At 36.3% G+C, this 12,064-nt stretch overlaps 4 protein-coding genes across 4 annotated transcripts; 1 reads left to right on the top strand and 3 right to left on the bottom strand.

The window, feature by feature from the left end:
• Positions 1 to 56: 56 nt before the first annotated feature.
• LOC130977060 (major allergen Pru ar 1-like) lies at positions 57 to 1,351 on the bottom strand. The gene is made up of 2 exons (XM_057902059.1): positions 1,056 to 1,351; positions 57 to 543 (listed from the first exon to the last, which is right to left on the bottom strand). Exons 1-2 carry the CDS (start codon positions 1,237 to 1,239, stop codon positions 245 to 247), a joined length of 483 nt encoding a protein of 160 aa, XP_057758042.1. The 5' UTR covers positions 1,240 to 1,351; the 3' UTR covers positions 57 to 244.
• A 2,816-nt stretch (positions 1,352 to 4,167) lies between these two features.
• LOC130974720 (uncharacterized) lies at positions 4,168 to 6,208 on the top strand. Its single transcript, XM_057899576.1, has 4 exons — positions 4,168 to 4,174; positions 4,282 to 5,277; positions 5,378 to 6,007; positions 6,099 to 6,208. Exons 1-4 carry the CDS (start codon positions 4,168 to 4,170, stop codon positions 6,206 to 6,208), a joined length of 1,743 nt encoding a protein of 580 aa, XP_057755559.1.
• A 460-nt stretch (positions 6,209 to 6,668) lies between these two features.
• On the bottom strand, positions 6,669 to 7,463 carry LOC130974719 (uncharacterized). The gene is made up of 2 exons (XM_057899575.1): positions 7,226 to 7,463; positions 6,669 to 7,177 (listed from the first exon to the last, which is right to left on the bottom strand). The coding sequence occupies exons 1-2, from the start codon at positions 7,461 to 7,463 to the stop codon at positions 6,669 to 6,671; spliced, it is 747 nt and encodes a 248-aa protein (XP_057755558.1).
• LOC130974718 (serine/threonine-protein phosphatase 7 long form homolog) lies at positions 7,464 to 10,859 on the bottom strand. The gene is made up of 4 exons (XM_057899574.1): positions 10,776 to 10,859; positions 7,998 to 8,713; positions 7,824 to 7,914; positions 7,464 to 7,736 (listed from the first exon to the last, which is right to left on the bottom strand). Exons 1-4 carry the CDS (start codon positions 10,857 to 10,859, stop codon positions 7,464 to 7,466), a joined length of 1,164 nt encoding a protein of 387 aa, XP_057755557.1.
• Between the last annotated feature and the right edge of the window lie 1,205 nt (positions 10,860 to 12,064).

Genomic DNA, 12,064 nt, shown 5'->3' with positions numbered 1-12,064 from the left:
CCTCAGAAATAGAACACCGTTAATCTAGATTCTGGAACCTAGATTATTCCGTTTTTTATTGTCAAGCATCAAAAGCTTGTTGATATCCTTTGATTTGATATTTATGACTTATGTGAATTGCAAGCATATTTCAGACTCTCTTACATTTACTATGAAACAGACCTAAGAGACTTATAGGGTTATTATTATTGATAATAATTAACTAGAAATTATACCTAATAATAATAATCTCTATAAATTAAAATCAAGCATAAACATGAGGATTTTGAAGAAGATATGCTTCCACAACTTTGTAAATGGCCAATACCCTCTCCTTCCCAATCTTAATTTCGTCTTGAGTGATCTCAACATCACCTTTAGTATAATACTTTGTTGTCATCTTATTAATGCTGCCACCATTTGGTGCTGCCTCAAACTTAGCCTCATAAGCAATTGATGCAAACTTGTCCTTCAATGCATCACCTTCTATTGCAGTGTAACTGTAAGTTAACGTCTCCTCGTTTATCTCATCAACCCTGTTCTTAACACTTTTCACTTCCCCACCTACAACAACAAAGTAATAAAATAAATAAGTGAGTAGATAAATAAATAAAGCAATGCATTTCTTTTTTTTCTTTTTTTTTACTAATATTGATAGAAATATAACCATTTATATATTTTTATTAAAATTTAAAAAAGATAACTTATAATATTTTATAACAGTAAAAAGTTTAAAAGTTCATCTATAATTCAACTGAATATAATAAAATAATATATTTATGTATGAAATATATAAATTTTTACATAATTTTTTTATTTTATTATTTTAAATGAATTAATTATTAAAAATTTGAACCAATTTGACCATTTTATTAGTTGTTTTTTTTTAAATCATGGACTGAACTATGACCGAAAGAAATCTTATGAGAATTCTTCTTAGAGACATATTAAATATAAAAGTATTTATATATTTACATAATAGCATAAACTCTTGGAAAGATTGATTAGCATGAAATGCTAATTAAATAGAAATTTAACCACTAAATATGTGATAAAGAGTAGTTAGGCATATATACCTTCAAGAAAGTTAATCTGCCTTATGCTTCCAGTGCCGCCGTCGCCGTGAATGAGCTGGATGCCGGCGACAGCCTGTGGCAGGAGTTTTGGAATGAGGTTGTGAGAATCAACCACCAAGGCCTTGAACAACCTCGTTGGAGAGATTGGAGATGTGTACTCATCATTGTCAGTATATACAACCATGTTATTTTAGTATAGAAATTAATTAAAAAGTGATAATATTATTAGGATACAAATGTGCTTTAAGAAGTGCTTGTTGGTGAATGAACTTGGGAACTCTAAGAAGCTTAGGGACAGTTATTTATAATGTCCAACAAGTTCATATAATAATTATCATACACTTACCCTCCCTTGTAATCTTGTTTGTTTTTTTAATGTGCTAAATTGCTTAGGATGAAAAAGAAAGCTAGGAGGAGTACGATGATTTCAAGATATGATTTTATTTTAATAATTTAAGATAAAAAATACATTAAAATTGTAATTTTGTAGGGTCGGCAGAAAAGTGTGAAGCACTTTCTTGGTGCTTAGTGAATTTCTACCTTCTCTTTACCAACACCAAACTAGATACTAAACTAAACAAAATAACATGCACATAGTTGTTCAATAAATTATTTTTTCATGGTGAAATTCTTATTTAATTTGAGAAAAAGATAGGTTGGGCGTGTTTGACGGGGTTACAATAATATTTTTACTTTTTATTATGTCGTATAATATTATTTTTTAATAAAAAATATTATTCGTATATTAAAATCAGTTATTAATATATTTATGTATAAAATATAAATATATGTAAAGTTTAATTTATTTTTAATATATATCTATATTCTAATATATATTTTATATTGATAATTGATTTTGGTAACCGATTTTAATATACATGTAATATAATCATTTTTTAATTAGTTCTCACTTTGATGTCTATCCACAATGTGAAAGACTGAAAAATAAAGACAAACACAGAAATACAAGTCTTTGTGAATTTTAATTATATTTAATAAAAAAAAATATTTTTAGGATGCCGTTTATAGTAGTCATAAATATATTTAGGGATGACAACATACATTCTATTTGTAGGGACCCAATTTGATCTCATCTTACTCTATCGAGTAGGATTGTCAATTCAATTCGCAGCGGATAGAATAAGATACGGGGTAGAATTTTTGTGCAGAACGGATAGGGTGCGGGTTGAGTCTCAATCCTACCTGACCAACTCATACCTTGTATATGTATATGTTATATACTTATATAAAAATATGTTTCAAGTAGATGTTGAACCAAGGACTTTTCACTAGATGCAAAAGATCCTTAGCATTAATAATTCGATATTTTTTTTTACATAAAAATCAATTCGATTTTAAATTATCATCAAATTATATAATAATATTGCATCTTTTTTGTAACCTGCGGATAAGATCAGGTAGGGTTAGGGTTGGGATATTCTTAATCCACGAGTAAGATAGAGTCGAGTTTATATAAAAATCTCAACCTGTGGGTAGGGTTAGGATTGGCTCCAAACCCTACCCTATCCTACTCATTGCCACTATCCCTAAATATACTGTAACTACAATGGCTATATTCTTTTCACCAATTAATGCAGTACATGTAAATAGAAGAAAGTTATTTGATTTTAACTTTTATATTGTTAATGACAGTAAAACTTTTAATCAGATACGATAAATATGTTGGTGTGATTAGAGGCTGATTTTTTAACATATGATGCAGCGTTTGGTGTAACGCCCGGTTATGGACATGGGAGGTGTTTAACAGAGTTATGACGGCGGTTAGTTGACGGACTGAAATCGGACGGTCCGATTTCGATCAGGGATCAGGGGGCACAAATTGGACCGTCCGATTTGTGCGTGGTGAGGTCGCGTGCATGGTAATCGGACCGTGCGATTTCATGCGTGGGGAGATTTTAGTTTTTTTGGCCCAAGAAAATCGGACCGACCGATTTTAGGCCTCTTTCAAAAAGAGCATCAAATCGGACCCAGCGATTTCTGGGTTTCAAAATTTTTGGGCGGGCTTCTTAGTAATCGGACTGTCCGATTTTCTTGATCAAAAAATTTCGAAAGAGGATGCAAGCGGTCGGATGGTCCGATTTGAATGTGATATATATATATATATATATATATATATATATATATATATATATATATATATATATATATATATATATATATATGTTCCTTCTCAGGCTGAGCAGCTGAGCAGCTCATTTCATTTTCTTCTTCTCCGGTGTTACAAGTATCTAAACTTCTTATCTCCGGATCTCTTCTTTTAGTTTGTATATCTGCTCTTCTCTATTATCATGGATGATAGAGTAAGATTAAAAGTGTATTACCATGGCCAAATTTTATTACAAACATCAGAAGGAGTAAAGTTTGTGTGTGAAAATCCGTTGGATATTATTATTCCGTTCACACTTTCATTTGAAGAATTAAAAGGTGTCATTTCTGAGAAGATAGATTCTCAAATATCTAGCAGAGTGTCGTGTGTTCTGTACAGATATCCTGTACCTGTCTTTGGTGGGTTCGTGCAATTTCAAACGAAATACGTGACCGACGAAGCGAGCATGCAAGAAATGTTTTCAGTGTATCTTGAAAGTCGGTCGCGAATATCGTTCATCGAACTGTATGTCGAGTTCGAGCAATCTGTAGTGGACCGAGACATTGAATTGGAAGATTACAACAGTGATAGTGAAGAAGAGTTCGAAAGTAACTACGAAGTTGTTGATCCGGGTGTAGACGAAGATCAAGCTGACGAGGCTATGGTGGCAGATGTGGCGGATGTGGCAAATGCACTAGCAAACCAGCAGCCTTTTGTGGAGCCGAGTTTCATGCGGTCGTTGGATTTGGAGGCTATGCATGAGCCAGAGTTTCCTTAATATGTAAATGCAGGTGAGCCATCAATTTAAATTAAGATTTGTTATAGTATGATTTGAGCATGAGGTTTGAGTTTATGAGAAACAGTAGAGACAACGGTAAATAGGCCAAATATAGCATGTAATAAGTTAGTCTTCTGTGTAGTAAGTCAACCGGACCTGGCGGTTCAGTCAGACCGACCGGTTCAGCTGGACCAACCTATTCAGGATAACCGACCGGTTCAGCCGGAATGACAGGTTCAGCCGGGCCGACCGGTTCAGCCGGACCAACGACATCGTTCTGTGATTATTAGTTAATTAGATTATTACTTCTGACAACTCTAAAATTTGTGATGTGATTGCAGCAGAGCTTCTCCTTATGCCAGATGGCGAATTTACTGTGGGAATGGAGTTCAGTTCTAGGGAGGTAGTAATTAAGGCGATGAAAGATTATACAATCCGCAGAGGTGTAGATTATCGGGTGTATGAGTCAGAACCGACGACATTCTATGCTAAATGCACCCAGTATGGTGCAGGATGTGATTGGCTGATCAGGGTGACCAAAATGTCCAGAAAGTTCTGCTGGGAGATAAGGAGGTACAATGGAAGTCACACCTGTACTAGGGTCACCATTTCTCAAGATCATTCGAAGCTGGATTCCAACACAGTTGCAGAAGCAATAAAGTCATTGGTAGAAGTTGACCCGTCTATAAGGGTGAAATCAGTGATTGCGGAAGTACAGGCAAAGTTTAACTACACCATAAGTTATCGCAAAGCATGGTTGGCAAAACAGAAGGCAGTGGAGTCAATTTTCGGTCGGTGGGAAGCTTCGTACGAAGCCTTGCCGATATGGTTTGAGGCTATGTGTCACAAGGAGCCATCCGCAGTCGTTCATTTTGAAACGATGCCTGCGTATCAGGGAGATGACTTGGTTCCTAATATTCGTGTACTACACCGAGTCTTCTGGAGTTATTACCCTTGTATTAGAGCATTCAGACATTGCAAGCCAATAGTGCAGGTAGACGGAACTCATTTGTATGGAAAGTACAAGGGTTGTTTGTTGGTTGCAGTCTCACAGGATGGCAACAACAACATCGTACCGATTGCATTTGCGATAGTTGAGGGAGAGACATCTGAGACTTGGTACTTTTTTCTGAGTAACCTGAGACAGCATGTTGTGACACGTGATGGTGTCGGCCTTATCTCCGATCGGCACGATTCCATTAGAGCTGCTATTGCTCGTAGTAATGGAGCTTGGTCTCCTCCAAGAGCATTCCACATGTTCTGTATCAGACACATAGAGTCCAACTTTCTCAGGAAATTCAAGGCTCCGTATCTGCAGAAACTAATCGTCAACATCGGTATGATAGTTATGATTACATTTACTCCTGAACTCAGTTATTATGATGAGCTTTTTTTAAACGTGGGTCTTTTTTGATTTGACAAGATACTCGCGAACAGTTTGCGAGTACGAGACACGTTATCAGTGTTTACGCGAGCGGGGTGAGGCTTATACCAACTGGTTGGATCGGATTCCGCTTGAGCAGTATGCGTTAGCGTTTGATGGGGGATATCGATGGGGTCACATGACAACCAATCTAGTGGAATGCATCAACTCGGTTCTGAAAGGGGCTCGCAATCTTCCAGTCACGGCACTTGTTAAGGCAACGTTTTACAGGCTTAATGAGTTGTTCACCCGGAAAAGAGCCGAGGCCGAGGCTCGAATTAACGCAGGACATGTGTTCTCTGAGCTTGTAACCTCCAAATTGCATGCGAATCAGCGGGTAGCATGTAACATCCAAGTTAGTTGCTTTGACCGACAGAACGAGGTATTCGAAGTGCGTGAGTGTCCCAGTGGTGTGGAGTATACAGTGGACCTCCGTCGTCAACGGTGTGACTGTGGTGAATTCCAAGTGGACCGGGTTCCGTGTCGACATGTGTTTGCTTGTTGTGCAAACCAACGGCTGGATTGGCAACTGTATGTGCATGATGTCTACAAGATGGAACAGGTTCGACGAGTGTATAGGGCTAGGTTTAGGCCCCTCGGGAATTCCACAACATGGCCTGTTTATCATGGACCTCGATTCGTAGGTAATCCATTCCTTAGACAGGTGTCTAAAGGTCGGCCAAGGATGACCCGTTTCTTGAATGAGATGGACACTCGGATGTTGCGTGCTCCTAGGTGATGTAAGCAGTGCGGGGCCGAGGGCCACAGTCGTAGTAGATGTTGTCAACGTGGTGGTGCAGGTAATCCGGATGCGACAACCCAATAGGGCTCCAGTTATAGTGTGACTTTCAGTATTTTATGTATGGTATGAATTTCATATGTGACTTTATTGTATGACTTTCATATGTGACCTTATTGTATGACTTTCATATGTGACCTTAGTGTGAGTCGAACACCTAAAACATAAATAAGTCATACAATACAAATAACTAAATCCAAGACATGAACCATAAACGAGTCCAACACATTCTACTTAAACAAGTCCACTAAATGCACAAGTCCAACACCTGATAGATACATAATAAATACGATACAAATAACAAAATCCAAGACATGAACCATAAATGAGTCAAACACATTCTACTTAAACAAGTCCACTAAATGCACAAGTCCAACACCTGATAGATACATAATAAATACGATACAAATAACTAAATCCAAGACATGAACCATAAATGAGTCCAACACATTGTACTTAAACAAGTCCACTAAATGCATAAGTCCAACACCTGATAGATACATAAGTCATACGATACAAATAACTAAATCCAAGACGTGAATAACTCCAACATCATCCAGACCATCACCCCCATCATCTTCATCCTCACCATCCTCCTCATCTTCATCGTCGTCCTCATCATCATCCTCATCCTCATCCTCATCCCCATCTGGATGGTCAACCAGATAGTCATCATTGTCCTCATCAACTGGCTGGTAGCTCTCTAGAATGAGATTCATCGGAACACGGCGTGAATTTCCACTCTGTATGATCCCCCTCGTGGCATCATCACTCATACTTGAGTAAACAGAAATCCTACCTCTGGAAGTACTAGACGAAGTGATCTGTCGAGGTCTCGTATCCAATGAAAATCTACCTGGAGCAATCCCACTTGGTTGGGCCATCTGGTCGGTGGGAATGTTTCCATATGCTGGGTATGAGTAACCTGACACAGGAGCCATGAATCCAAGCAACTGGCTAAATGAACCATATTCACCTGATTCTTGGTGCGGGACATTCCAGTACTGCTGGTGAACTGGAATACTCAAGTAATCCGCAGAATGCGTATCAGGGATTTATGGACTGAACTGCTCAGGCTCTTGTTGTGCATGTGTCTGTGAGGGGGGAGGTGGTGGTGGCGGTGGTTGTTCTTGTTGATTCTCCTGGTTAATCATAGGATCACCGTGCTGATTCTCTTCCAGTCCGAGCTGTGACAGATGCAAGTGGTCACCATATGTACGTCGGTACCAATGCAAGTAGATATCTGACTGATGCTGTGATGGCACCGTGTCTTGAACAAGAATATGACTATACCGGTTCATCTAATGCATAACCCAGACTGAGTGGGTTCCAGACCAATCTTGATTCTTCGGACCTGTTAGAACTTGGCCGTGTGCTTCACCTAGGTCACGCTCTTGTTGAGGAACGCCTTGAGTCAAGCCAAATTGCCTCCTCAGCCTATCAGATGCATGCCACTCAATACATTCAAAAGATATAAGCGGAACTGTGGCACTCCAAATAGCCGAATGCTGACGGATGTCAGCAGGAATCACGTCTGGATCGGTCCGACCTATTGCATAAGGCTTCCAAATAAACTGCACACATTATGCAAGTAACCGAGGATTACACAATGAATAATAACACGGCTAATTGAAAACAACTACGTATTTATTACAACAGACCTGTCCTTCTTGCAGAGCATCCATGTTTCCCCTAAGGTGCTCAAGTTTCCTCAATCTGTAAGGCCAATTCTCACGTTCCCAGTTATGCCACCTAACATCATGCAATTCGTTAATATACATTTATCAACTCAATTTAAGATACACTATTATAAAGCGTTTAGTAATTAAATTTACCTATTTGCAATCGGAAAGATTCGAGGATTGCTAGGAATCGGCGCAAGGAACGGTAGGCGGATCCAAGCCCAGGCAAGCAAGAGTGTCAACGGACCATCAATCTCCTTACAGTCAACACGAGTTGCCCTACACAAAGCTCTGTACAGGTGTGCCAGGCATGCCGAACCCCAACTGAACTGTATTATCTCGGCAAAGTTACGGAGTAATGCGAGAAACTTCCAGTGCACCCCTGCTCCAAACTTATCTCCAAACATAACGGTTCCAAACAATAACATTATGTGGCACTTCACGTACCTTTGAATCTGGATATCATCAACCAACACTAACCGATCCTTCAATGCTCGAAACCACGTCAACTTGATGAAACTTCCCCTACAGTCTGCCTGCCTAGGTGCAACACCAAACTGATCCAAGCATTCAGCCTCTAACGCCTCATAACTACTCAGTGTCGGTCCCGTAACTGGCAAACCATTCGTCGGAAGACCATAAATTAACGCCACATCCTCCAGTGTCACAGCACACTCACTAACCGGAAAATGGAAGCTGTGAGTCTCGGGGCGCCATCTCTCAATCAGAGCATTAACCAATGCCGTCTGACATTGGACAACTCCAATCTGTGAAACATAATAAAAGCCGGTGTCCCGTAAAAACCCCTCCACTATTGAATTGTACCGATCCGGCGGCATGTAGTGGTCACATTGCAACATTCTAGATCCCTAAACAAAAACAATAATATTAATAAATTAACAAATCAAACTTAAAAGAATCGAATTTTCATTATCAAATAATCAGCCACACATAAGAATCAATAAATATATTAATAACAACAATACAATACAATACTTTATACAAATAACTATTATATTATCTACTAATACTCAAATAACTAACTACTCTATTTTATTCTATTCTAACAGCAAACATACAATAATAAATCAATCACTAACCCTTCATTAATTATTTATATTAAACTTATAACATAAATAATTAATTCAACAATTTTTAATTCATAATATTTATTTACGAACGACTACTAATACAATAGTAAGTAACTACAAAAAAATTATTTATTACTAACAATTAAAACTACTTAACTTATTTATATTCACACGTACAGCACATTAGCACTACTATATGTATTCTATTCTACTGATAGTTAAATTAAACGCTACTAGCAGTAATAATTATTATTATTACAATAAGCGTTATAACAATTAATATTAATATTACTTATTCTATTTATTTATCATACATCCAAAATTTTATAATAACCGTATTATTATTAACAATATTATTATTGCAATTATTCTATTAATAACAATAATTAATTTATTATTATAATGTAATATCTGAACAATATTAATACCCAATAATCTCTAATATTATTTTAATTGAACTCAAATATCTAAATATTATTACTCCACTAATTCCTAACATTATCATTATAATAAACTATTACTAATCTCTAACATTATAATTATTATTTTAACTAAAATAAAAAATTTTGGATTAAAAACTTACATAATTAGGATGATCAAGATAATTAGCACTATGAAGTTCTGGACGATTCACATCTTTTACTTTTCTTCTTTTAGGCATACTTTCTGTGTGGTCCAATTTTTTTGAGCTCAAACCTTCAACAATGGAGTGAACTACCGTGGCTTAGGGGTGGGGTATATGGGAGAAGAGAAATGGAACAAAGTGAAAGTGAAATGGGAAAGGGAAAGTGAAACTGGCTTAAGGGAGCTCGGGTGGTTGGGATTTGATCATCTTTGCTGGACCAACGTGCATGCGCGACACGTGGCTGGGGGCGCAAATCGGACCGTCCGATTTGCGTACCTGCCCAGCCTAAAATCGGACCCTCCGATTTCAGCTCATCAAAACGGACCGTCCGATTTCTTCGATCCTGGCCGTCACACTCCGGTTATACACCATGCAGCCCCATATCGTTGTTATACACCACTTCTCCCCCAATATTAAAAATAAAAAAGTGGTGATTAGATTTGAAATCATGAAATTTTTTTAAAAATATTAAAAAAATAGAAATATGAATAAATAATTGATGAGGAAAAATCGATTAAGGTTTTATGGTGATCATGGATGGCTTATTGGAGTAGGGGTGGCTCATTTAAAGGAGAGCATCGATAATCGAACAGAGGATGAGAAGGCTATGAAATTCTACGATGGAAATCGTCGACAGCACAAGTGGTAATAATCGTCGGTGGCAGTTCGTGTACGGCTATATATCTAGTTTTTATAATTTTATTTTGTCGCATTTTGATAATAAAGAATGTACGAAAGTATACTCCATATGTAAGCCGAATCTGATTTGAGTCTGATTTGAATTGCTTCAAGCTTTAACGGCTGTGTTCATGCTTCTAATACTCTTACAACTTCATAATGAAAACCTCACTATTATTTTTGCTTTTTTTTTCTTTTTTTTCGAGGAACACTTTTTATTTAACATTTAATTATTTAGAATTTGTGGTCCAACGTATTAATAACAAAATACCTCACTAACTAAAAATAACCAAAGTCCCAATCTTATTTTGAAAAAAGAAATTAATCTCTTTGCAGCAACAAACACTCATAAAAAATATTAAAAAATAAAAAATATAAATCCCTCTTCTTTGAAATCATGAATTTTTTAATTAAAAAATTAAAAAGAAATAGAAAAATGAATAAAGAATTGATGAGAAAAAACCGATTAGAGTTTTACATGGTTTTGGACGGCCTATTGGAGCAAAGGTGGCTCATTTGGAGCAGAGAATCAATAACCGAACGAAGGATGAGGAGGCTATGAGATTCGGCGGTGGAAACCATGGGCAACACAGGTGGTAGTAACTGTCGGTGGTAGTTCATGTACGACTCATATGTCTAGTTTTTATCATTGATAGAAACTTAGGTGCAGCTAATTTCATGTAAAATTGATAGCTGAGAATTGTTAGATGATAATTTAGTCAAATCTTTCAAATCATTCAACGATTATTAACTATCAACTGCATCTGAGTTTCTACCTTTATCAGTTTGTTTTCTTGGATTTTGACAACAAAGAGTGTACGAGAGTGTACTCCATGTATTAGCCGAGTCTGATTTAAATTGCTTCATGCTTCAACAGCAATGTTCATACTTCTAATGCTTCTAACTCTCACAACTTTATAACGAAGAACTTCATCATTATTTTTGCATTTTCTTTCATTTTTTTTCAGAGGAACACCTTTTTTTCAACATTTAATTGTTTAGAATTTGTGGGTTCAACGATATTTAAAGATTACTATGTATTCATAATATGCAGTGGAAGAAAATAAAGTAATTTTAAAGATCTATTTTGTGCTTAAATTTTATTCGAGTAATATAGATAAGATCTAAATACCTGTGTACGCTAGTAAAAATCAATTTCTCCTTTGATAGTACGAAGGCGCTATGCGTATCCACATCGAGACTAACCTTTGCTGTCAACTCCTTGACCAATAGATATCTGATCTAAATTGAAAAACCTCTTACAACTCTTTGCACGTCATAAAATTCTTCTCCAAGAATCAAGCTCACATACGTTTATGTGTGTAGAGGTAAAGGAATAAAACCCTTGTGTTTTATTCTCTTCTGTGATTTTTCTACTCTTGGCATACACATATATATGGTATGAGATTTGTTAATGATTTTGAATTTGAATCTCAATTCAAGTTTGAATCCTATCTTACTATTCTAAACTTGAATCTTTCAAATTTATGAATTATATCATAACTCTATTTAAAACAAAATTAGTTAGGATCTCATCCAAATTTAGAATTCAAATTTAGAAATAAAATAATTAATTATTCTCAAATATCATTTAATATTCTCAATTATCATACTATTATTATATTCTTGGTGCTAACAAATAATATAATGTTATTCTATTTGAATTAAGATAATTATTTATTTGATCAAATCAAAATAATAATTAAATAATTCTACAGCAAAGATTAGAACACTCGTTAGTGTGTGACCCCATAGGTTCAATACTAAGTGGGTAGTAAATTAGTCATACTAAATTTACTAATTAAGGTTGGCGTCTAGCAACATTC

Source organism: Arachis stenosperma, chromosome 4, assembly GCF_014773155.1.
Source record: "Arachis stenosperma cultivar V10309 chromosome 4, arast.V10309.gnm1.PFL2, whole genome shotgun sequence".
In the NCBI taxonomy this organism is placed as follows: domain Eukaryota; kingdom Viridiplantae; phylum Streptophyta; class Magnoliopsida; order Fabales; family Fabaceae; genus Arachis; species Arachis stenosperma.
The sequence above is the reverse complement of the archived record's forward strand: the minus strand, read 5'-3'. Positions and strand labels throughout refer to the sequence as shown.